General features: G+C 52.3%; 4 protein-coding genes across 4 annotated transcripts; all 4 read left to right on the top strand.

Annotated features, from left to right (window-relative positions):
* Positions 1-2,583: 2,583 nt before the first annotated feature.
* Positions 2,584-3,737, top strand: LOC120641588 (FCS-Like Zinc finger 2-like). The gene has a single exon (XM_039917765.1). The coding sequence runs from the start codon at positions 2,808-2,810 to the stop codon at positions 3,087-3,089; it is 282 nt and encodes a 93-aa protein (XP_039773699.1). The 5' UTR covers positions 2,584-2,807; the 3' UTR covers positions 3,090-3,737.
* Positions 3,738-6,567: 2,830 nt separating this feature from the next.
* Positions 6,568-7,402, top strand: LOC120641587 (FCS-Like Zinc finger 1-like). The gene has a single exon (XM_039917764.1). It carries the CDS (start codon positions 6,695-6,697, stop codon positions 6,983-6,985), a length of 291 nt encoding a protein of 96 aa, XP_039773698.1. The 5' UTR covers positions 6,568-6,694; the 3' UTR covers positions 6,986-7,402.
* Positions 7,403-15,280: 7,878 nt separating this feature from the next.
* LOC120641586 (FCS-Like Zinc finger 3-like) lies at positions 15,281-16,439 on the top strand. The gene is made up of 3 exons (XM_039917763.1): positions 15,281-15,607; positions 15,746-16,207; positions 16,328-16,439. The coding sequence occupies exons 1-2, from the start codon at positions 15,378-15,380 to the stop codon at positions 15,900-15,902; spliced, it is 387 nt and encodes a 128-aa protein (XP_039773697.1). The 5' UTR covers positions 15,281-15,377; the 3' UTR covers positions 15,903-16,207; positions 16,328-16,439.
* Positions 16,440-18,834: 2,395 nt separating this feature from the next.
* LOC120641584 (FCS-Like Zinc finger 1-like) lies at positions 18,835-20,555 on the top strand. Its single transcript, XM_039917761.1, has 2 exons — positions 18,835-19,455; positions 19,561-20,555. The coding sequence occupies exons 1-2, from the start codon at positions 19,322-19,324 to the stop codon at positions 19,811-19,813; spliced, it is 387 nt and encodes a 128-aa protein (XP_039773695.1). The 5' UTR covers positions 18,835-19,321; the 3' UTR covers positions 19,814-20,555.
* Positions 20,556-20,898: the final 343 nt, after the last annotated feature.

Below are 20,898 nucleotides of genomic sequence, written 5' to 3'. Positions count from 1 at the left end.
ACGCCAAAAATGCTGTTCCAAACAGGACCTTTGGGTATCAGGCTTGTGGTTGCGGCGAGAAGGTAAGTGCGCATGAGCGTGACTAAGCGCTTGGCAGGACAAGCAGGAGCACGTAGGACGCCGGCCCCGCACTATTACGTACGCGCTTGGCCACCACTACCCAAGCAGCATCCGAGCAGTGAGCCAGTGAAACACTTTCCGCTGGAGTTTCAGTTTCTCGAGCCCGGCATCCCAAACAGTTTCCGCTGGCGCCCTGCCCGCCCTTCCCTCTGCTGCAGTGCAGTTCGTTGCTTGTTCGCGTCAGCCGCCGCATGAACACCCCTCTCCTGGCGAGTATGCCGTGACGGACGACTCACATGTCACATCACATGCCGCCAAAATCTGAGCTACGCACGGGGCCACGCACCGTACTAGACAAAAAAAAAACTTAAACTAGCATTAGAGCGATCTTTGGGCGCCAATTATCAAGGGCAATGCTTATCTGTGACGCGACCTAAAACAAATCCCCCAGCTCGGATCTCAAGAACGGCTGCTGCTCCCCGGGTGGAAGCCTGCCTGCCCGAGGGGCGGAATCCTGAGCCGTGCGCGCATCCACGGGCGCAAGGTGGTTTCAACAACGAGTTGTTTAGGCAGGCAGCGCCTATGATCGGTCGCCGCTGGACGCAGGGCGCACCACCCAGTGCAGTGCGAGGCCGGATCCAAGCATGGGCAGGCAGGAGAGTGCATAGTGGTCTTGGCCACTGTTCCCAAGGTGATGGCTGGCGACCTGGCATGCGTGCACCGCGCCGCGCCACCCAAGATCAGTAGGGCAGTGCCCCTGTGCTACTCGCCTCGTACTCCTACAGTACATGTTGGCGAAAAGGCCAGCGCCCCTAGGTATCAGCCCTTGAACGTTTTCATTAGTTCAAAAACAAAGCTTAGGTCCTCCTAAATCAGTGTACCACCAGGCGCGTTGGTGCAAACAATTTTGGCTACGCTTTTACAATTGGTCATCGATGCCAACTAATATCAGTCCTCGCACTTGGCACACAAAGCGGAGCAAGTACTACTAGTACCCAATCCCTTTCTCTTTGCTGGTTGCCTGGTTAGCACACGGTTTTCTGCTGACGGCAGAAGCTGTTGGTGCGCTTCACCCCTGCTTCATCCGGAAACCACAACCCCGGTCATGCCAAACCCGCTTCCTGGCTTCCCATCGCCCCCCGTATCGGTGGAGCCGGGTGCGCAGGCCACCCAGGCGCCGGCACGGTCGCCATCAGGCCATGGCGGATCACTGCGTGACACCAAGAACAATCACCAATCCAAAACTTCCCAAGTGCGCGGTAGGTCCAGGATGGCTCGATCTGGGCGCGCGGACCCCGTTTTCCGACTCCCGTGGTCTGGTCGTGGTCGTGCAGCAGCGTGATCAGTCCATCAAAAGACCAAAGTGAAGGGAAAGCATGATAACCACGTCAGGTCCGTTGAACTATCGATCCAATCACATATTTTGTTGCATCGTCCCAGTCTGTGTCTGTCACGTATCTCTCTCGCCAAACACGTCGATAACTCGGCATACAAAAGCAAACTAGCACGCTACGGGCTTGTCAAATTCCAACTATGTCCTGAACGATCACTAAAAGCTCCAATTACCCAGCGCAATGCTTCTCAATGAAGCCACCTATAACCAAATCTTAGCCGCCGATCTCGAGAAAGCTGCTCCCCCGGGTGAGACCTGCCTGCAACCGTGGGGTGCTGGCCCCTTCTCCAAGATGTACTCCACGCTTGTCACGGTGAAACCTGGCAACTTCTAGGATGAAATTATCCATCATGTTTTCTTTAAGCCGCTCACAATCACAATGATTCCCTCCAAAGTATTCAATGTATTGGAGTACTACAAAATCACCAGTTGCTTGGTCCCCACAGTATCGTTCACAAGGTGCTGTGGTGGCTTGCTAGCGCAGTGGCACCACGCCTCAAAATATTCCCCTGGGAATGAAGCCCAAGCCCTGATGAGAAAACAAGTGCCCGTGCTGATATTTCTTTTGAGCCCAAGTGCTCTGTATCATTTGCGTGCCTAACATGTGCGGGTCCCGGCCCCGTATGCCGGCCACAAAGGCTGGCGGACGAATTATCGGCCCCGAGATCTTTAGGTTAGTTTAAGCTGAAGTTTGGGGACTGAGCAATGGACTGATTGTGTTGATTCCGTGCAAGTTGGTATGCTTTTTTTTCACGCAATTTTTTCTCCCCGTACTTTTGCCGCACAAATCGGAGCGAGTGGTGGTGCACTCGCTTCGCTTCGTGTCATTCGTGCACACGGTTTCTGCGTGTAGTGTAACAGGGACGTACGTTTTGTGCGATTCCGGCCGGTGTGTGTTTGTTTGAGAATCAGAACCACACCGGCCCACCCACACCCACGTCAAACATGGCCCCCGCCGCCCCCTTGTCGTCCTCGTCGCGGTCGCGGCGGAGCCGAGTCAGCCGCGTGCGTGGCGCGGACGCAGCATCCCTGGAGCCGTGCCAACTAGCCAACCAGGCAACCACTGCACCATGACGCCATAATAAAGAATGGAAACCACTTGTCCATCGTCCCTCCTGGTTGGTGGCACTGCCCGCGGTAGTGCCCGTCGGAACCGTGAGCCGCCCGTGCCAGGCCGCTGTTTTCCCCGCGCCGCCGCAGCACCGGCGCCCCTGTGGCCGTCCCGGTCCTCCATATATACCGGCGCCCCCCGCCTCAAGAACTCGACCCAAAGCCTCTCCTCGACCCCCAAAGGCCAAAGCCATCCCGTGATTCCCGTCATCTGTTGCAGCTCGCAACGCACGTAGGCAGAGCCATGGCGGCAGCACACCTCGCTTGCGCCTTCTTCTTCGACGCCGAGCCGGTCGGCGAGCCCAGGCTGCCCGCGCTGGACGCGTGCTCGCTCTGCGCCAAGCCGCTGGGGCGCGACAGCGACCTCTTCATGTACCGAGGGGACACGCCCTTCTGCAGCGAGGGCTGCCGCGACGAGCAGATGCAGTTCGACGCCATCCGGGCCAGGCAGGCCGCAAGGTCCGCCGCCGGCCGGAGGCACCAGCAGCAGTACTCGACGAGGAAGGCATCCGCGGTGGCGAGCTGAACGGGCTGGACGCTGCGCATGCAGTCATCCAGAGACCTGATGAGCAAGGTCTGGTTTGTCTGTCTCCGGAAGGTACTGGGAAGCATCTACCGCTTGGGACACAAGGGTCAAGGGGGATCCATTTCTCCGTCACGCTTTGCGCGGCCTGAGCAGCGCGGTGATGGCCGGTGCCGGCGGAGGAAGGATCCATCATCCATCAGAGTTCGTGTGCACTGCATGAGGCATTGGGCTTCTCAGCGGCCCGCTGCCGCACTCTCCAACAGAGAGAGAGCTCCAACACCAACACCGTGTTGTACATTTGGGAAGCTTATTTCCAAATTCCAACCATTCTTTTAGAAGAATCATGTATCTTCGGAGAAATGAGTTTAGTCTGGAAATTAAATGCCATGGGTTGGCCATGGACTGCGAGAAGACCATCTGAAAAAGATCTCCTGTCGTCTCTGTTGCAGCTCGTGTCCTCTCTTTTTTCCCCCCGGTAACATTTCGGCCTGGTAACTGCTGTAACGGTGCCCTGTCTGTCTAATGAAGTGAGCCACATCAGTGACAGCTGGCAAAACTCCGTAAATGAAATGCTTTTTGCCTCGTTAGTGAATGGGGCAGGGCTGTGGCCTGTCATAATAAAAAAAATTGCAATGAGATGTTGTACTATTTTTATGTGCCTGAATTGGTTGATGTGGAAACAAATCCACGAGTCTGCTAATTGCGTCATCTGTATAATTGCTTCGACCGTATCGCGCGCTACGTTCACTCTTCAGATATATAACCCGTCTGTCACTCTCTTCTCAGTCAAGGGAGCGCCCGTTTAGTTACCAAAAATTTTCACCCAAAAATTTTTACCTCCCCTTTGAACACATGCATGTAGTATTAAATATAGTTAAAAAATAAAACTAATTGCACAGTTTGAATGTACACGACGAGACGAATCTTTTGAGCCTAATTAGTGTATAATTAGCCATAAGTGCTACAGTAACCCCACAAGGCCTCAAAAGATTCGTCTCACGGTTTCCAGATAAGTTCTGAAATTAGTTTTTTAATTAGTATTCGAAAAATACTTCCGACATCTGGTCAAACAGTAGATTTGACATCAAAAAATTTTCATTATGGGAACTAAACAGCCCCTGACTAAAGAAAATATCATAGTGGAGGATCCACATCAGCACAGCCCGCCCGATTCGTTGAACATTTCAACTCCTACTCTTTTTATTCGATGCTGTACGCCTCACGACTCATCGCTGAGTCACTGGAGATCCTCCGAGCGTCGTGTCCAGGCTGGAAGCAGCGGGCGTCCAGCGGAACATGCGCCCGACTGCCCGGTCAGCTGCAGGTAGGACGTGAGTCACCGCCTACGCAGCACGTGCGGACGGCCAGTAGCCCCCACGGTTTGCATGTTTTCATCCGCCTCTGCAACCAACACCTGCGTCAGGAGATCAAAAAAAAAAAAAAACACCTGCGTTAGCGTGACGGGGAGCGAGTAGCCGAGCACTCCTACTTCCATTTCCATACAATTCGGTTTGCGCCACCAACACCAAGCATTACGAGAGCATTGTTTTTTTTTCTGAATCATTTTGCGAACAGGTAAGCGCCCACTAGTACTCCCTCCATAAAAAAAATATGAAAATATCGCTAACCGATGAGCCAAATAATTTTATATTTGACCAAATTTGTATAAAAGTTACTAACATTTATATCTCTAAATAAATTTATAATAAAAATATAATATAATATATAATTAATCTAATGATATCTATTTTGTAATATAAATATTAATACTATTTTTATAAATTTTGTTAAATTTAAAATTGTTTGACTTCTCAAAAAATAAGATTTATATATTTTTTTAAACCAGGGGAGTAGTTCGGTTATATTGCAGTTGCAGAGATCTGCAAGCTCCCGTTATCACTTTAGGGCATATACAATAGTTTAGACAACTACTATTTATTTGACATATATAGACAACTAAATAGACAGATTTACAACGGTTTAGATAATTGTTGTCTGTTTAGCTATCTATATGATAGTATTTCATACGTACTCTAGTTGATGTTGTTTTGCATGAGAGCCCGAGCCAGAGCAGTAGACATGATAGTATGATAGTAGACAACACACTTTTTTCTCATTTAATAAAAGCCACATCAGATCATTTTACTTACGTGAACTTATATATATAAAGAGCTGCAGTCTAACTCCTATACATGCCCTTACCAAGCGGAAACGCAGAATGCTTCCCCGTGAAGCCATATCAATAGTTGAAACAAACGCCGGCGCAGATCTCGAGAAAAGCTGCTCCCCGGGGCGAAGCCTGCCGGCCGGGGCGGACCCGATGGAATCTGGACCGCAAGGTGCTTCGCCTCTCCTACGCCAAGACGTGCCCGCCCCGCCAAGGCGAAACCTGGCAATCGATCGGTTAAACAACCAGTTTCTCCCCGATTCGCAAATCTCCCTAGCTCCCTCGAGGATTTTTAAACTATTAGTACCAGCCTCTGATCGAGTGCAGCCGCAGTGCGTGGCCATATCATCACCGCGGGCGCAAACCCCTCCTGCTACTGGACACCTGCCAGCGGTCCCCACGGCGTCGACGAGCCACGGCGCGCCGCCTGGCGGGCATGCACCAGTCCCCAGGATTCCCGTAATAAAGCGAGCCCTAAAAATACTGTCAAGGCGAGTAGTACTGGCAGGGCAGTGCGGTGCTCCCGATCATTCGCGTTGCGAGCATTGCCTGCCTAACCATGTGGGGGGCACGGCGGGGCGGCTGCCTCGTATGTTGGCAAAAGGCCTGGCTCCCTCATTACCGGCGTCAGGACGATTTGCGTTTGTTTAAGCCAAAGCTTGGAGCTTTGCCTAATGGCGCAGATTTGTCGCGGACGATTCCGACCTCCTCCTTTTCCTTTGATTAAACTACTACTACTCGATGGAATTCGGCTCGTAGCTTTTCCTGCGCAAAGTGGAAGGGCGAGTGGTGTTTCTGGTCCACTTGGTGGCGAGGTCACTTTTCCCTTTTTGCTGTAGCATCGCCTCGCACACGGTTTTCGTCCAGTACCGGGACGCCCCGGTGCGATTCCGCTGTGTCCCTTTCGGGAACCCCAGGCTTCCCCCGCCCCACTGCGGGCGGGCCACGTCGCGGTCGAGCGTGACTCGCCCGCGCGTCGTTCTCGTCGCGGTGGAGCCCCGCGCGCGGGCCACGCGCGCCGGCACGGACACGGCGGCCATCAACTCCTCTCCCCAGTGAGGGGTCCCTGGGTCAGGCCGAGCCAACCACTGCACCATGCCGCCGGAATTAAAGAACCCAACCACTCCATTCCGTGCCCCCCGGCCTGGTTCGGTGGCTCCGCCCGTCCCGGGCGGTATCGCCTGACTCCGTGGGCCGTTTCGTCCGCGCCCCGACCCCTGTTTCTCCCACCCGTGCCGTGCACCGTACCCAGCCGCATCGGCCTCGCCCTCCACGTCGCCCTCCCCCATATATACCCCGCGCGGCCTCGGCCTCGGCCTCCAGAACCCGAACTCACCTCACCACCAAGGCTCCACCTTCCTCCTCCTCCGGTCCTCCGCCGCCACCGAAGCAGCGACAGCCAGCTAGAGAAGCAGCAGCACCTACTCCTCTACTCAGAATGGCCTCTGCCTTCTTCTTCGACGCCGAGCCGCTCTGCGAGCCCAGCGCGCCGGCGCTGGACGTGTGCGCGCTCTGCGCCAAGCCGCTGGGCCGCGACAGCGACATCTTCATGTACATGGGGGACACGCCCTTCTGCAGCGAGGAGTGCCGCCACGAGCAGATGCAGCTAGACGCCATGCGCGCCAGGCAGGCCGCCAGGTCCGCCGCCCGGAGGCAGCAGCAGCAGTACTCGGGCAGGGCGGAGTCGTCGCGCCACCACGAGTCCAGTAAGGTGTCCGTGGCGACCTGAATGAACCTGCAAAGCCCGGAACATCTTCCGCTAGCTTCTGTGTTGTTGGCAAGTTTTCTGCACCTGAAGATCAGTCGATGGAGCCGATGGGATAAAGGAGTTCGGTTTCCCCGTCTCCGTAGCCCGGCCGCCGGAGCAGTGCGCCGCTGCCCATCGGCGCCGGAGAGCGAAGAACCTTGGGATCTGGGGGAGGAAGTTCATCGGATCAGCTTGCTTGTGGCTTTGGCCTTCTGAGCCGCCCACTAGGCACCACAACCCCCTTTTCCACGCTCTCAAGTTTGGCTCATCGGGTGTGCGCGAGTGTTTTTTCAGCTTTCATTGTACACCACTTTGATCCTTCTGTAAATCCAATGCATTTGGGAATCTTGTTTCCATATTTGAGCAAATTTTGAGGAAAAGCATTTGCCTTGCCTGAAACCCTGAACTGCACACTGTTGATCTGGCATGGTGTGGACCGTCGATGCATCGTTCAATACGCATTTTGCGCAAACGGCTTACCCCATCTAGGGAGGGTTTTATCATCATATTATTTTTTCCAATCGAAGCTGCAGAGATTTTGTAGAAATAATGGAATGGCATTTCGTAGTTCCGCAACAACATATGTGATCATGTGAAAATCAGAACACCACCGAGTAAATCCAAATTACTTGGACGTCGTTGCTATGCAAAATAATATTGATGAAAATGATAGGTTGCAACTCTCGGCGTGCTTCTCTTCACTTAAATGACATAGTAGTGCTCTTGCAAGTTTTTCAAAAAAAAAACGATAGGTTGCGTAAGCTATATCATCTTTCTGTGATATGATATTATAGAATCCCGGTTCATGTTGCAATGCAAATTCCCAAACTCCACTGTACATGGAACTAGTACTAAATGTGGATTCCGAAATTACGCTGCCATTATGATACATTGCGCCTCCTTATGAATATTAAAACTCCAGTAAATGAGGAATATGGTGGGAGTAACATAGTAATTTGCAAACTTTGCAAACTGCGTACAATTGGAGAAAAATGGAAGGAAGGCATTTTTGGGTCTTCCGTGACATCGTTGTCCGTAAGCGAAGAACCTTGACCTTGCACGATCCGGGTGACACGTGAGGTCCCTGCGGCATCGGACGCGCGTGCATGAACCTTCAAGCCAACATGTGTGTCAGTTTGCCACAGTAAAAAGCGCCTCTGACACCGACCGTACGGGCGCCGCCCACACACACACAACGACTCGTGCAGCCGGTCCCAGCCTAGCAATGGCATCACGAGCCGGACACGGGACACGTCGTCGAGTTCACCGCACTCCCCGAGAAAACTTTCGGAGCGAGCCCGGCGATACCGCAGCCCCGTGCACTGTATCCGGCCATGCGTGCGCTCTCGCCTCGCCGAACAAAACCCGTGCTGTGTAAAAAGAAACCGAGAAAGAAAGAAAGGCAATGCGGGAGGCGCAGATCTCGACGAGGCCGCCGGCGGCTTCCCGGAAAGAGAGGCCTCGCCGGCAAAAGCCACCTCCCCGCACGGCGTCGTCGCTCCCGAATCCCTCGAGTCGAGAGATGGTCCCCCAAAGCAGCCTTGGCACGAGTCTCGAGCGCCGCGCGCGCGAGGTGCGGTGCTTCACCCTCAAGACTGACTTCAACAACGCCAGGCAAACGCAAAAATGCATCCGGCACAGTGTTTTTTTTTTTTGATGAAAAACACCCTCCAACAGAAAAGACAAACGAGACAGGCATTTTGCCTAGGAGACCAACGGCGATACAAAAATGCATATTCTCTCTCCAACGATGCAAATCGCTAGCGCCGTAGTGGAGCGGCCGAGGCTGCCAGGTGCTCGCGCCGTAGTAGGGCGCAGACGTTTGCGTCGTGCTTATGCGTTGGCTGTTGGAGAGATGAATTTTTATGTCCGCCGTTCCCGAAGCGCAACCTGGCACGCAGCTCTCGCCCGGCTTGACGCCCAAGCTCGCGACTAGACCTGGGCATGGGCTGCCCGACCCGACGGACCCGACCCAACCCGCCCGAAAATAGCCCGACCCGACCCGACCCGAAGAGTTTGATGGGCGGGCTCGGGTCAAAATTTTTGACCCGGTATGACTGACGGGCCGGGTACGGGCTAAAAATTTTGACCCGAAACCCGAAAAACCCGAAGGAACCCGACATTTTACATAGGCCCGGCCCGACCCGACCCGACCCGACTGGCTGTCGGGTCGGGTGCGGGCTCAATTTTACGGCCCGGCCACCGGGTCGGGTCGGGCACGGGCCGCTAGAAAAAACACCGGGCTTTTTTTGGCCCGACCCGAACCCGACCCGGCTCGGAGGATGCCCAGGTCTACTCGCGACCCACCCCCCCGTGACGCCAGCGATTACGCACCCCAAGCTCGCCCCATCACCGCACGCGGGACATGGCGTGCGCGCCAGCACCCGCCATGATTCTTCCCGTCGGGGGAGAAAAGGGGAGGGCATCCGTGGCCGGCCCGTGGAACGACGACTGTCTCTGGCGCGCCTAGCCATGTGCCGCTGCCGCCGTACCATAGGTGGGCAGAAAGCCCCGGCCAACGGCCGTGGTGAGACACCGATCAACAATGCCGCGTTTGTTTAACCCAAACTCCCGAAGCAAAAGCCAGGGGTGGTGGGGGGGGGGGGGGGGGGTGGCGCTGCCTCACTGCCTATGCCTAATGCTGCGTAGATTCGAGCGAGCACATGGCTCCACTCCACGGCCAGTTTCCTGCGTTGTTTAGCTCCTCTTTTGCTGGTACAAAGAGGAACAATCCGTGCTCGTGTTTGATTCTCAATTCTCATTCCGCGGCGCCTAGTAGTTTAGTTTAAAAATAGGGGTTAACTGGTGTGCAAGGAAAGCAAGGAATTGGTACTGCACTACTGCTAGTAGGAGTTTGATTATTGGGTCGGTTAGGCCGCCAGCTCCAGTACACGTGTGACGGTTGGGAGGACTTGAGATCCAGCGTCCTCGTGCACGTGTATGCGTCAGCTGTGAGTAGCCGAGTACTGTCACTAGGCTTAGAGCTGCTGCTGTTTAGGAGCTGGAGGGAATGTGCTTAGGGAACAAACAGCTGGGCCATGTTTGGTTCTTGCTGGTTAATCATGCGGCGAAAAGTCAAGCCCAGGCAGCATATGGGCCCCACTAGGTCTAGCCCAGGGCGTACATGTAGTGTAGCTGTGGCCCGCTCGTCAGTTGGAGGAGGATCTTCGACTCTTTCCTCTCTCGGCCGCCCACGGACTCACGGTCACGGAGACGGGGCTGCGGTGTTACTCACCGAGTCACTGGGGTGGAATAATTAGCTTGTCAAAGCCAGGAAGCTTGCTTGGGAGCTACTCTGACAGCTACTGAAGAGAATTCATTTCTGCATCTTCTTTGTTGGGTGGTTGAGGCGCTGAATCCATGGTTTTCTGGTAGCACAATTTTAATTTCGATAGCTCTTGTCAGTCGTCAAAAGAAACGTCGAGACGAATGGAATTTTATTTGCCTCCTGTTAGCGGTTAGAAAACTAGGATGCTTTAGTTTTGAGGCCCGTTTAATTCCAAAAAAAATTCTTACACTACCCGTCATATCGAATCTTTGGACATATACATGGAGCATTAAATACAGTTGAAAATATATACTCCCTCCATTCCGTTTTGATTGATATATTTCCATATGGCACAATGACCAAGGGCATCATAAGTGTGCTTATCAATCTAATAAATACAACAGACTTTTTTGTTGGTCCTCCAATGTTTTAACTGGAAACTCCTTGTAACTAGTGCTATTTATTGTCATAACCCATACCAATAGTAAATATAGCTATCATTTTTGAACATTTAAGTTTTTGAAATATAGCTATCAAAAGTGAATGGAGGGAGTAGTATAATTGTTTCATACGAGATGAATATTTTAAGTTTAATTAGTCCATGATTGGACATTAGTTATCAAATAACAACGAAATATGCTACAATATCAAAACTTAATTTTTTCGCAAACTAAACACAGCCCGAGTATTCCCATTATCGGCCATGCTGTGGTTCCGTTAGGTGTTTTTGTTTTACCTGTTCTGATAGGAGACAAAATCAATCAGGGCAATATTCTGGCGCCAAGATATATATTGGTGCGTTTCAGAATATTTCTCTGAGAATACATATATGAAGGGTATTTGTCAATACGAATTAAGAATCTTTATCGGTCACCCGTGACTCAGCCAAGCCTGCATTATTGTGCCCCCTTCTAGTTTTCTCTTTGCAGGAATCTAGTAAATGGCTAAGCGATTTTTCTGTTCTGTGGTCACTGATCAGGGGTCCGAAAAATTCATTCATCTGACCGCGCTAAGTCAAGTAGCGTGACTTCGTGTAGTGACCACTTGTTTAGTGATCTACTCCTAAACAAGTGGTCACTGCGTGTAGTGACCACTTGTGAGTACTAGTCACAACAGGACGCTTTCTTTGACCAGGGGAGGGGACGGAGCAGTTGGGTTCAAGGATCTTTGATCTCCTGACATGCATTGAAACCCGAACTCGCCCATCGCACTCCTTTTTCCTTCTATTGCCACCTGCAACACTTTCCTGCCTAGTTTGTGCGGTTCAACTTTGACTTGAGAGCTTACAAAGTATTAGTAAAAACACATGCATGTTTGAAAATTTTCTTTTCCGGGTAAGTGTACCTGATCATCTGCGGAACAATATTGTCAGAAATAACCATGCGTCAAACCAGCTCGCTAACGATGCTTACTAGGTCTTGAATCTTGAGCATTTTTCTATCATCTGGAGCACGGGGTACCCGTGCCAAAAATTTAACGGCCGTCCAAGTCTCCAAGAAGAACATGCGGGGCCCAGCACGCACAGCTCCAGGCCGGCATGTCGACATGCTGCACTTGGTGCATCAGGGGCCGTCCTTTTTCCCTGTTGTTCCCTGTGGTGAATCTTGCGATTTGCTGGTTGGCGACAGCAGCCTCGTCGAAAAGGCCCAAGAAATCTGCACAAGGCTGGGGACGGGAGAGGGTGTCGCGGTCACTGCCCCGGCGATGGCGACGGCGACCCCCGCACGATACTGCGTGCGCTGGCCCCCGGCTTCATTTGCAGCTGAAAGCGACGCGCCCGGGCCGGAACAAAACACGTATCCGTCAAGCCCGTCGATGAAACCACCGGCTGGTAATCAAAAGTTTTCTTTATTTTTTTGTCTGTATAAACAAATCCTGGGGCGGAAAGGATCCTGTACTTGTTCAAATTTAAGAGGTGCCGTTTTTAATTAATTTATGGAGCGAGTGAGATGACCAGTGAGCGAAGAAAATAGGCCAGGAAAAACTGGTAAAAAATAGCCAATTATTGACATCATTAACATGGAACCTACTCCCACTTGATCAAGGTGGTTGATGACTTGAATTGCTCTGATCTGTTGTTTATTTTTTTTAAAAAAAAAGAAAAAATAATTAGAAATGTTGCCTTCACAAGAGCTTGATGGCGAAGGATTCTTTTTTATCATGACAGGTTCCATCCAATGTATTGGGTGTCAAAGAAAGCGACCTTGATACTGTATGTATATGATGTATAGGCACTCAACATAGGCTCTTTAAAAAATAGCTATTTTGCAGAAAGGGCCCGTATAACTTATGTATTTGTATATGTCCTCTATTATCTTGTATTTTTACACTAGTCCTTGAGTTGTACACTGCAAGTTACCTCTCCTAAATAGGAAATGCAACCAGTTGTTATAGAGAAAAAGAAGTGGTAAGTGGTAATTGTAATACAACTATACAAGGGAGAAGGGACCCATGAATTGCTCATGCCGTCGGATAAATGTCTCTTGGTACTTGTTTGGATAAAGCCATTCTCTCCCATTACACATGGGTTGAAGTAGAGAATTGGAGTAATTTTCCCATAAAATCTTGCCGACGCGTATGACTAGACATGATTTTCCTCCATCCATATGAGCAGTGCATTAGACTTCGAAGTACCAGGAATGGCAGATAAATTTAGTGCTAATCCCGCATTTCCTTCTTTCTTCGGATTATTTTAGAGAAATAGTAATACAACTGAAAAGAGGTTAAACAATGTTAAGGTGAAACTTCATCATTTCGGTAGGGCTTCAACAAACAGCAACATAATTGCATCATAATTCCTTCCCAGTCAGCAGATTGCAGATAATTAAGCTAGTGTCAGAAATCTTAATTCAACGTCATATGTTACACCTACTCTGGATTTTTCGAACCAACAATTACCGGTCAATCTATACATATATCATGCCGAAAGGTTTAACAACAAGTTTTGTTTTTTGTTGGCACTGACATCGGAGATAAATGTGTCTTCCCTAAACAAATTCTCTGGACAAGCTAGCCCCCCTGAACTGTATCTCTCAAACTGATTGTCACTAACCAAATCTACTCCACCATGTTATATATATAGTCCATCCTGGTCTTGCAAGTAGCGCGTCTAACAGACCTGATGAAACAGGTGAACCTCCTCACTCCATCGAGTTCATAGATTTCAGGTCACAAGCAAACCCAACCCATTGGATCACGCCAGTTGCTGTCGAGTACCCATATCACCCCCCGCGACATCGATCCGACGATATTCGTTTTCCCGTGTAATCATGCACGCACCCATGGCTTCGCCTTTTTTATCGAGCCGGTTGCATGGCACGCCTAGAAAAAGTGGCCAATCATCCACACGGCCGCCCGCACGCTACACACCATCAACACGATGCGACAAAGACCCTACCTCCATGGCAAATTGGCAATTGGGAGAGAGGCCTCCGTGGAGCCAGCGAGCAGGAGCAGGAGCGCCGTCAAATCAAGCAGGCCACACAAGCCGTTCTGGTTTAGTTTAGTTTATAAGTGCAGGTGATGGATGTGAGATCGATCGGTCATCAGGGGATGGAGCCAGGCGCCAAGAGAGCAGGAGCCAACCACCGTGGAGCGAGTGACGAGCAGCGGCACATCGAGCCGGGATTATTCGCAATCCATGAGATCGGGATGTGACGTGCGCTCCTGTGCGACGAAAGCGCCAAACCAAATCGGGGCTGTGTTTAGTTACCCCAACTTACTCTAAAATTTCCAAAATTCCCATCACATCGAATCATTAAATGTACCAAAAAACGCATGCATGGAGTATGAAATGTAGATAAATAAAATAACTAATTTCACAGTTTAGATGTATATTTCGAGACGAATTTTTTGAGCCTAGTTACTCTATAGTAGCATAATATTTACCACAAACAAACAAAAAATGCTACAGTTCCCTACAGTGCCAATTTTGCAGGATTTCGTAGGATCTAAACACAGCCCCGCCGGGTGAGCGGAAAAGCGGAGGAAATAAAATTGGTGTCAATAATTTCAAAAAAAAGGTGTCAAGTGGTCGGTTGGATCGGACCCATGAGGCCATGAGCTCGCTCGTTGGGAACTTGGAACAGTGCCGGTGCCGTACGCTCGCCGCCCGGTTTTGCTTGCTCTGGGCAACCTGATGATTCACAGCAGGACCAAGCCAATGAGGGGGGCCAGCCGGCCAGGGGTCTTTGTGGGTGGCCGTGCAACTTGGTCATTTGCTTTAACACCAGCTTCTAGCCAAAGGGGGCGCTCTGCTATGCGTGCCAAATCATTTTTCGCGAGGTGGAATAATGCAAGGAGAGAATACTTGTGTGTGCGAGTGTGTGTCAAGTGCATTCAGGATTTGTGAGGAGAATCTAGGAGTAGTATCTCTCTCTCTCTCTCTCTCTCTCGCGTATAAACTACTCCTTGCACACGGAGTATTTCCGTGTAAGAAAACCAATGTTATAGGTCCCTTTTGTTTTAGGTGAAGTATTTTCCCCCAAGTGGCTCTTTAATTACTGTGCTGTCGTTTTTGTGAATGAGATCAGCGTACGCGTATACTTGTTCAAAAAGCATAGGCGTATGTCCATCAATAAACTTTGCGGGCTTAGACAGTTTATAAATTTGACACACCGATGCTAGTTTACTCATCCCGGTTGACATGAGTAACATGCCTCCCAATAGGGATGTGTGTTCAAACATGTCACAGATAAAAGAGCGGTAAAATCCACATAAACTTGTCAAAATATCACAGTTAAAATGAGAACATAGTTAATTACCACGGAGACAAGTTCTAGTTGGAATATATCGTCGATTTCGCCATCTATAAGAGAACACAAAGCTATACTCAAAAAAATTGGTGTTGCACCACCCAGGGCAATTCTGCAAATTCATAGTTCCACTTGGGCTTTAAAGATGCGAAGGGCCACTTCTAAATTTTAACAGGGAACAGAGGGGCCAAAATGTCAAGTGCCCCGCTCCCCGTCCGCATCTCCCTCCAAAATATAAAGCCCCTCCCTCTCGTCTTCCTCGCACTCCATCGCTCCCCTTTTCCCACCCGGACAAGAGAAAGCAGATCACCAATTCGCCGAGGCAAACAGGGCCAATTAAGCCGCCAAGGGAATGGCGCACTACAACCCCGTCTCCGTGGACGCCTACGGCGACCTCGAGGCTGGCTTCTCCGGCCACTCCGCCACCCCTCTGAAGCCGGCGGCCTCGCCGAGGCGGCCGGGACGCATGTTCTGCGACCCCTGTGACGACGCCGACGAGCTCCACGGCCACCACCACTTCCTCGACATCTGCTTCCGCTGCCGCAAGCTCCTCTCCGGCAACAGAGACATCTTCATGTACAGGTGAGCAGAAGCACCGTGCTGGCCCGATCACTTGAGATCAATCCCTTTTTTTTTCCCTGTAAGAGATCCTCTGAGAGGATCAGGAATGAACGGTTTGCTGAGCTGACGGCAGCGCGGTCGTTTTTTCCCTTATCGCAGAGGTGACATGCCGTTCTGCAGCGAGGAGTGCCGGCAGGAGCAGATCGAGATCGACGAGGCGAGGGAGCAGCGGCTGAAGCAGACGGGGAGGGCCGAGCAGCAGCGGCAGCGGCAGCAGAAGCAGAGCCCCCAGAGGATCCCCATCTGGGCGTGGTGATTGCAAAAATTTTTGAGCACCGGAAAACGTAGTAGGATTTAGCTGTATCTCAAGAACCGAAGCACGACGCGTCTGGAAATCACGCGCGGATCGCTAGCTCCACGGAGGCGAAGGCCACAGGCCGCAGCACAAGCCCGGGCGGAGGGCAGAGAGAGGGAGCGCCGAAGCGGCTGCGTCTCTGTTGATGAAACCGAACCAGCTCCTCCTTTTGATCTCTGAAAGGTGGAGATGGAGGGGTTGATTTGTCTGTGAATTAGTGCTGGTTCTGTTCCTCTGGACTATTGCACGGAACCAAAAAAAAAAGGGTCAGTTGGATCCATGCCACTCCAATTTCTTGAAATTGGATCTCATGTTGAAAATCATGCCATTGACCCAATTTCACGGAGTTGTGGGGGCATGAATCGAATTTTCCCAAAAAAAAAAAGTGTGCGTGCGAGCATCTTGTGCCGCGGTCGTTTGTGGGTTTGCGTGTAACCTACCTGTCGATATGAAAAGAAGTGAGAGGCACAAAGAGCACTCTCATATTTCTCATCATCAGCTTCAGTTGTCTTCTACTTTTCCTTCCGATGCATTGGTGATCTCTCGCTTTGATGTTTTTTTTCCCCGCTTATTGCCGCAACGGTATCATATGATTTGTTGTGAAATGATGTTTTGGGGAAGTTCTTCGTTGAAGATGACAGCTGAAGCGGCCAATTGCTCAGTTGTTACTGTGGACGAGGAATGCAGAAGTAATGGCAGCAAAGCCATGGAGATTTCTGAAACAAAAAAAATGGAAGAAGAGAGAAGCAAATCTAGGGAGAATCTGTTCTTCGAGTCCGTTCGTTAGTGCTGAAAACTTGACCTTGAACCTGTGAATCTGACGGTTGCTCCACGAAGAAAAGGAACACGGTGGCAGTAATAATTAAAGAACTCGCGAAGCAAGCTGAGCATCATGTCACCCATGATGCCTGCTTCCTGGAAGCTTTACTTGCCTGATGTCATCCCACCAGCTACCACCAACAATGGCGATTTTTATACCCAAAAAATGCACTGTTAACGCTCCCAGTCTTTCCTAACACACCCACTAACCATCCCTGTCAGGTGGACCCCCGGAACCATAGCTCCGGTTCGGGGCCCGCATGTCAGCCTCCACGTGACCTCGCGCTCGAGCAGCCGAGCTCAGCCACCGCGAACAAAAACTAATCTTACGCAAAGCATGTTGGCACCGATGCTAAACAAAAATCTTTCTCGGCCAGGCCGTAGATTTCATCCACATTCACCCCCAACCCCCGGCGAGTTGGCGCCCATGTTCCTCCGGGAATCCTTTCGTGCAATCTAAGGCCTTAAACAAACGACTCGGATTCCGCCCGCCACGTTCCGGCCGCCCCGGCCAGGCCTCCGCTCCTCCGCGCTCCACGAGCGCATCCCCGCTGCCTGCCTTTGGCCGTAAGGAAGGGAGGAGCACGGCGCGAGTGGCGTCTCGCCCGGTGCCGGTGGTTCGGGGGGCACCCACGCCGGCGCCGCACGTGCTGCCATGCGCCGTGGCGAGCGGCGGCCTCCTCACGCATGCCGCTCTGGCGTCCCCGGCCGGCCGCGCGCCAACCAACAGCCATTGAACTCTTTTATGTTTTCGTCCTCGCTTCGCACAAAAAAATCGAATCGGAGTTACTAGCTTCCCAGGCTCAGGTTTATAAACTGGTCTATCTTTTGTTCTGTTACCAATACGGGACTAAACTGGAAAGTATTGTGCCGCTGCACTACAGTAACCCGCGCGGCCAGTCGGCCCGTGGGCTGTGACAATCTCCCCCCGTTAATCGTGCGCTACAGTACCCCCGCGCGGCCAGTCGGCCTGTGGGCCGTGACAATCTTCCCCGTTATGATTCGACGTCCTCGTCGAACCATGCCGGTGACATCTGTGTCCCCACGCGCGCACGTGCTCATGTACGTGCACTTCTACCTGTATGTGGCGTGAAACCGCGAGAGTTTGGCTCTGATACCCATGTAACGACCCGGCCCGAGATAACGGCTATGATCTACTCTACATGTTGAGTAAACCACACCTGCTAAATAACTCTTTTACGTTTTCATCCTGCTTCGCGCAAAAAGTTCGAACCGAAATTACTCTTCTCGGACTCTACGTACGCTACCCCGCGCGGCCCAGTCGGCCCGTGGGCCGTGACAATGCCCCGGCTGGCTTTGCCGTGGTCCGGGGATGCCAGGAAGGAGACGAGTAGACCTGGGCAAACGTCGGGTCGGGTCGGGTTCGGGTCGGGTCAAGGTCGGGTCACGGGTCGCATAGGACGGCCCGCGCCCGACCCGTACCTATCACCGGGTCGGGTCGGGTTGGCCCGTGCACCCTGCGCGAGCGTGTCGGGTCAGGTTTTTTTCGGGTTGGGTCGGGTTTTTTGCCCTTTGGGTCGGGTTTTTCGGGTTGGGTCGGGTTTTGGGTCAAAAATCACGGCCCGTGGCCGACCCGTTGATTGTTGCGGGTCAAAAAATACGGCCCGCGCCCACCCGCCACGTAGCTCGGGTCGGGTCGGGTTTTTTTCGGGCGGGTTGTTCGGGTCGGGTGACCCATGCCCAGGTCTAGAGACGAGCACGGGCGTCGCTGTGGCGCCCTGTTGTTGACGTCTCGGCGTTGGACGGGAGTGGACCGTCGACCTCTTGGAGGCGGACATGGTCGGAACGCCGCCAGTGGTTTTTAATGGCGCCCGGCCGGTATAGAGAAACGATTTGCGCTTGCTCTTGTCGTCTGGGGAGGTGGAAGACGCGCGGTGAAGGCGATGGGAATGTTTTCTCTCGGAGCAGAGATGCCCTCGTTTCTCCTTGCCGAGACAGTGGCCTCGGTAGTAGAAAATTGGGGTTCGTACGTGTGATGTGTAATAATCACTGTGTAATTTTTTCCCTATTTAAAAATTACCGAGAAAGAGAGAGAGAGAGCGTTGACGCGGTCAGCTTGCCGTTTCACTGGCGCATGTCGAGGATGTGCAGGCCCAAGCTGGCAGTGCAAGCGAGAGCATGTTCCCTCGTGTGTCAAGACTCAAGGCACGATCGAGTTGCCCACTGACATCGCTAATAATTTATGTTCCCCTTTGCTAAGACGACAGGAGCGTCGATCCAATGAGTGGCCCGTCGATCTGGAGCTCGTCAAATTCCCTCGTGTGTCAAGACTCAAGGCACGATCGAGTTGCCTGTGGTCAATTCGGCCATGGCCGGCGCCTATTCATATCTCCGGCTCCCGGCGACCGCGAACATGCAGCCTCTCCTTCGTTCGGTGCTAAGAATAGGCGCGCCGGGAGGGTGCACTATTTCTACGCGGCGCGGCCAGCGAGGGAGTCCCGCAACCAAGCCGAGCTCCTTGGGATCCCGGTGCCAGGCCTCGCCTCGCGCGGCGGTGCCCCCTCTTCGTCCCCCAGCGACGCCGACGCGGGCCGGCGGACATGAAGGGGAGCGGTGCCATGAAACCGTCGTCCATGTTCTACGTCCACGAGGCGGACGTCGTCCAGATCCACCACTTCCTCGAGGAGTGCTCCCTCTGCGCCAAGTCGCTCTCCGGCGACATCTTCATGTACAGGTCGCCGCGCCATGGACGATAGATGTCTCACCACCACAGCTTTTCCTTTTGTTGTTGTTTACTTGTTTTTTTTCACCAAATGTCGATGCGTGCCCCGATCTGCAGAGGTGACACGCCGTTCTGCAGCGAGGAGTGCCGGCAGCAGCAGATCGAGGTGGACAGGGCGAAGCACCGGCGGAAGAAGCGCGCGGCGGCGCACGCGCTGTCCGCGCGCAGCAAGGAGAACCGGCACCACCACCACCATCACCACCCTCAACACCACCACCACCACCAGCAACCGCAGCCGCGGAAGCCCGGCATGGACGCCAACCCCTGGGTCGACGCCGGCTTCGCGCGGGCGCCCGCGCTGCGCGTCTGAGGAACGAGCGCGCCACCACTCCCCGCGTCCCCGCCGCGCCACGCAGCGCCGTGCGCGCTCGGTCCGCGGACCGGGCGCGTCGCGTCGCGCCGCGCCGCGCGGGGACCAGTCGTTCTCCGCGAGCTCTGCTCCGACGCGCGCAGCACGCAATACGGAATCCTTTCGGTTTTAGGGATCGGTTGCGCTAGTGCGTAAGTTACACGGCCAGGCGATTGGCTCGGGCTCTTTTTTTTTTGCTCAAACTACTACTACTACTACTATACGTAGTGTCCTCCAAGGCTAGAACTGTAGAGCCACCGGCCATGGATCAGTGGATGCCCGTACGGCGTCGCCACCGCTTCTTCTGGCCTCGAACTTCGGCTGTAGTTCTTGCTTTCGTGGAATGAAATACGTACGGTTTTTCTCCTACCAGACTAGTAACTGTATACTCTGAATGTACAAACTGTAAAAACAAATACGAGGCAAAACCTAGTGAAATACGAACCGAACAGAAGAGCCAGCTCGGAGGGCCGGAGAACATGCGAAGAGAAATTCAGAAGGTCGGGGCGGTGCTGCACCACCAACCAACTGAAGATCTCGATCTTTGCAGTCTCCATCCACTCTGCTGGCGCTCTTGTGTTCCGAGTTGTATCCCTTCGCCGTTCCTGTAATCTCTGCTCGGTATGCCGGGCCTTCAGCCATGTATCCATCATTGACTATGAAATGTAGGTGGGGATCCTCCACCCCCAATGTTGTTCACGAAGAAAAGGCACTCCGCACTCGAGGTCTCAACATAACAGCAGCTTAAAAGTTCACGAAATGAAATGAACTCACAAATCACGTGCCCTGTTACTAATGCAAGCTTCTGCTGAGCATATACTACTGTAACATACCAGCGGGGACAGTCGCCTGCAGGCTGTAGCTCATCAGACAGGGCTGAAGCATGGCCCTGTTTGGTTTAGTAGCGTTAGGTACTGTAGCTAACTTTTATCATTAATTTCGGATATTAAATAAAGACAGTTTACAAAACTAACTCCACAAATTCTGCGCTACTTCGCGAGACGAATCTAAAGAGGTATTTGACCGCACGATTAAAGAATGGTTAC

Source organism: Panicum virgatum, chromosome 7K, assembly GCF_016808335.1.
Source record: "Panicum virgatum strain AP13 chromosome 7K, P.virgatum_v5, whole genome shotgun sequence".
Classification (NCBI taxonomy): domain Eukaryota; kingdom Viridiplantae; phylum Streptophyta; class Magnoliopsida; order Poales; family Poaceae; genus Panicum; species Panicum virgatum.
This window is presented reverse-complemented; position numbering and strand designations above follow the sequence as displayed.

Bases quoted from the DNA above. Each gene is read 5' to 3' on its own strand.
- LOC120641588 (XM_039917765.1), top strand. From the start codon at position 2,808: ATGGCGGCAGCACACCTCGCTTGCGCCTTCTTCTTCGACGCCGAGCCG.
- LOC120641587 (XM_039917764.1), top strand. From the start codon at position 6,695: ATGGCCTCTGCCTTCTTCTTCGACGCCGAGCCGCTCTGCGAGCCCAGC.
- LOC120641586 (XM_039917763.1), top strand. From the start codon at position 15,378: ATGGCGCACTACAACCCCGTCTCCGTGGACGCCTACGGCGACCTCGAG. The intron at 15,608-15,745 runs GTGAGCAGAAGC...CCCTTATCGCAG, and splicing joins AGAGACATCTTCATGTACAG to AGGTGACATGCCGTTCTGCA.
- LOC120641584 (XM_039917761.1), top strand. From the start codon at position 19,322: ATGAAGGGGAGCGGTGCCATGAAACCGTCGTCCATGTTCTACGTCCAC. The intron at 19,456-19,560 runs GTCGCCGCGCCA...CCCGATCTGCAG, and splicing joins GGCGACATCTTCATGTACAG to AGGTGACACGCCGTTCTGCA.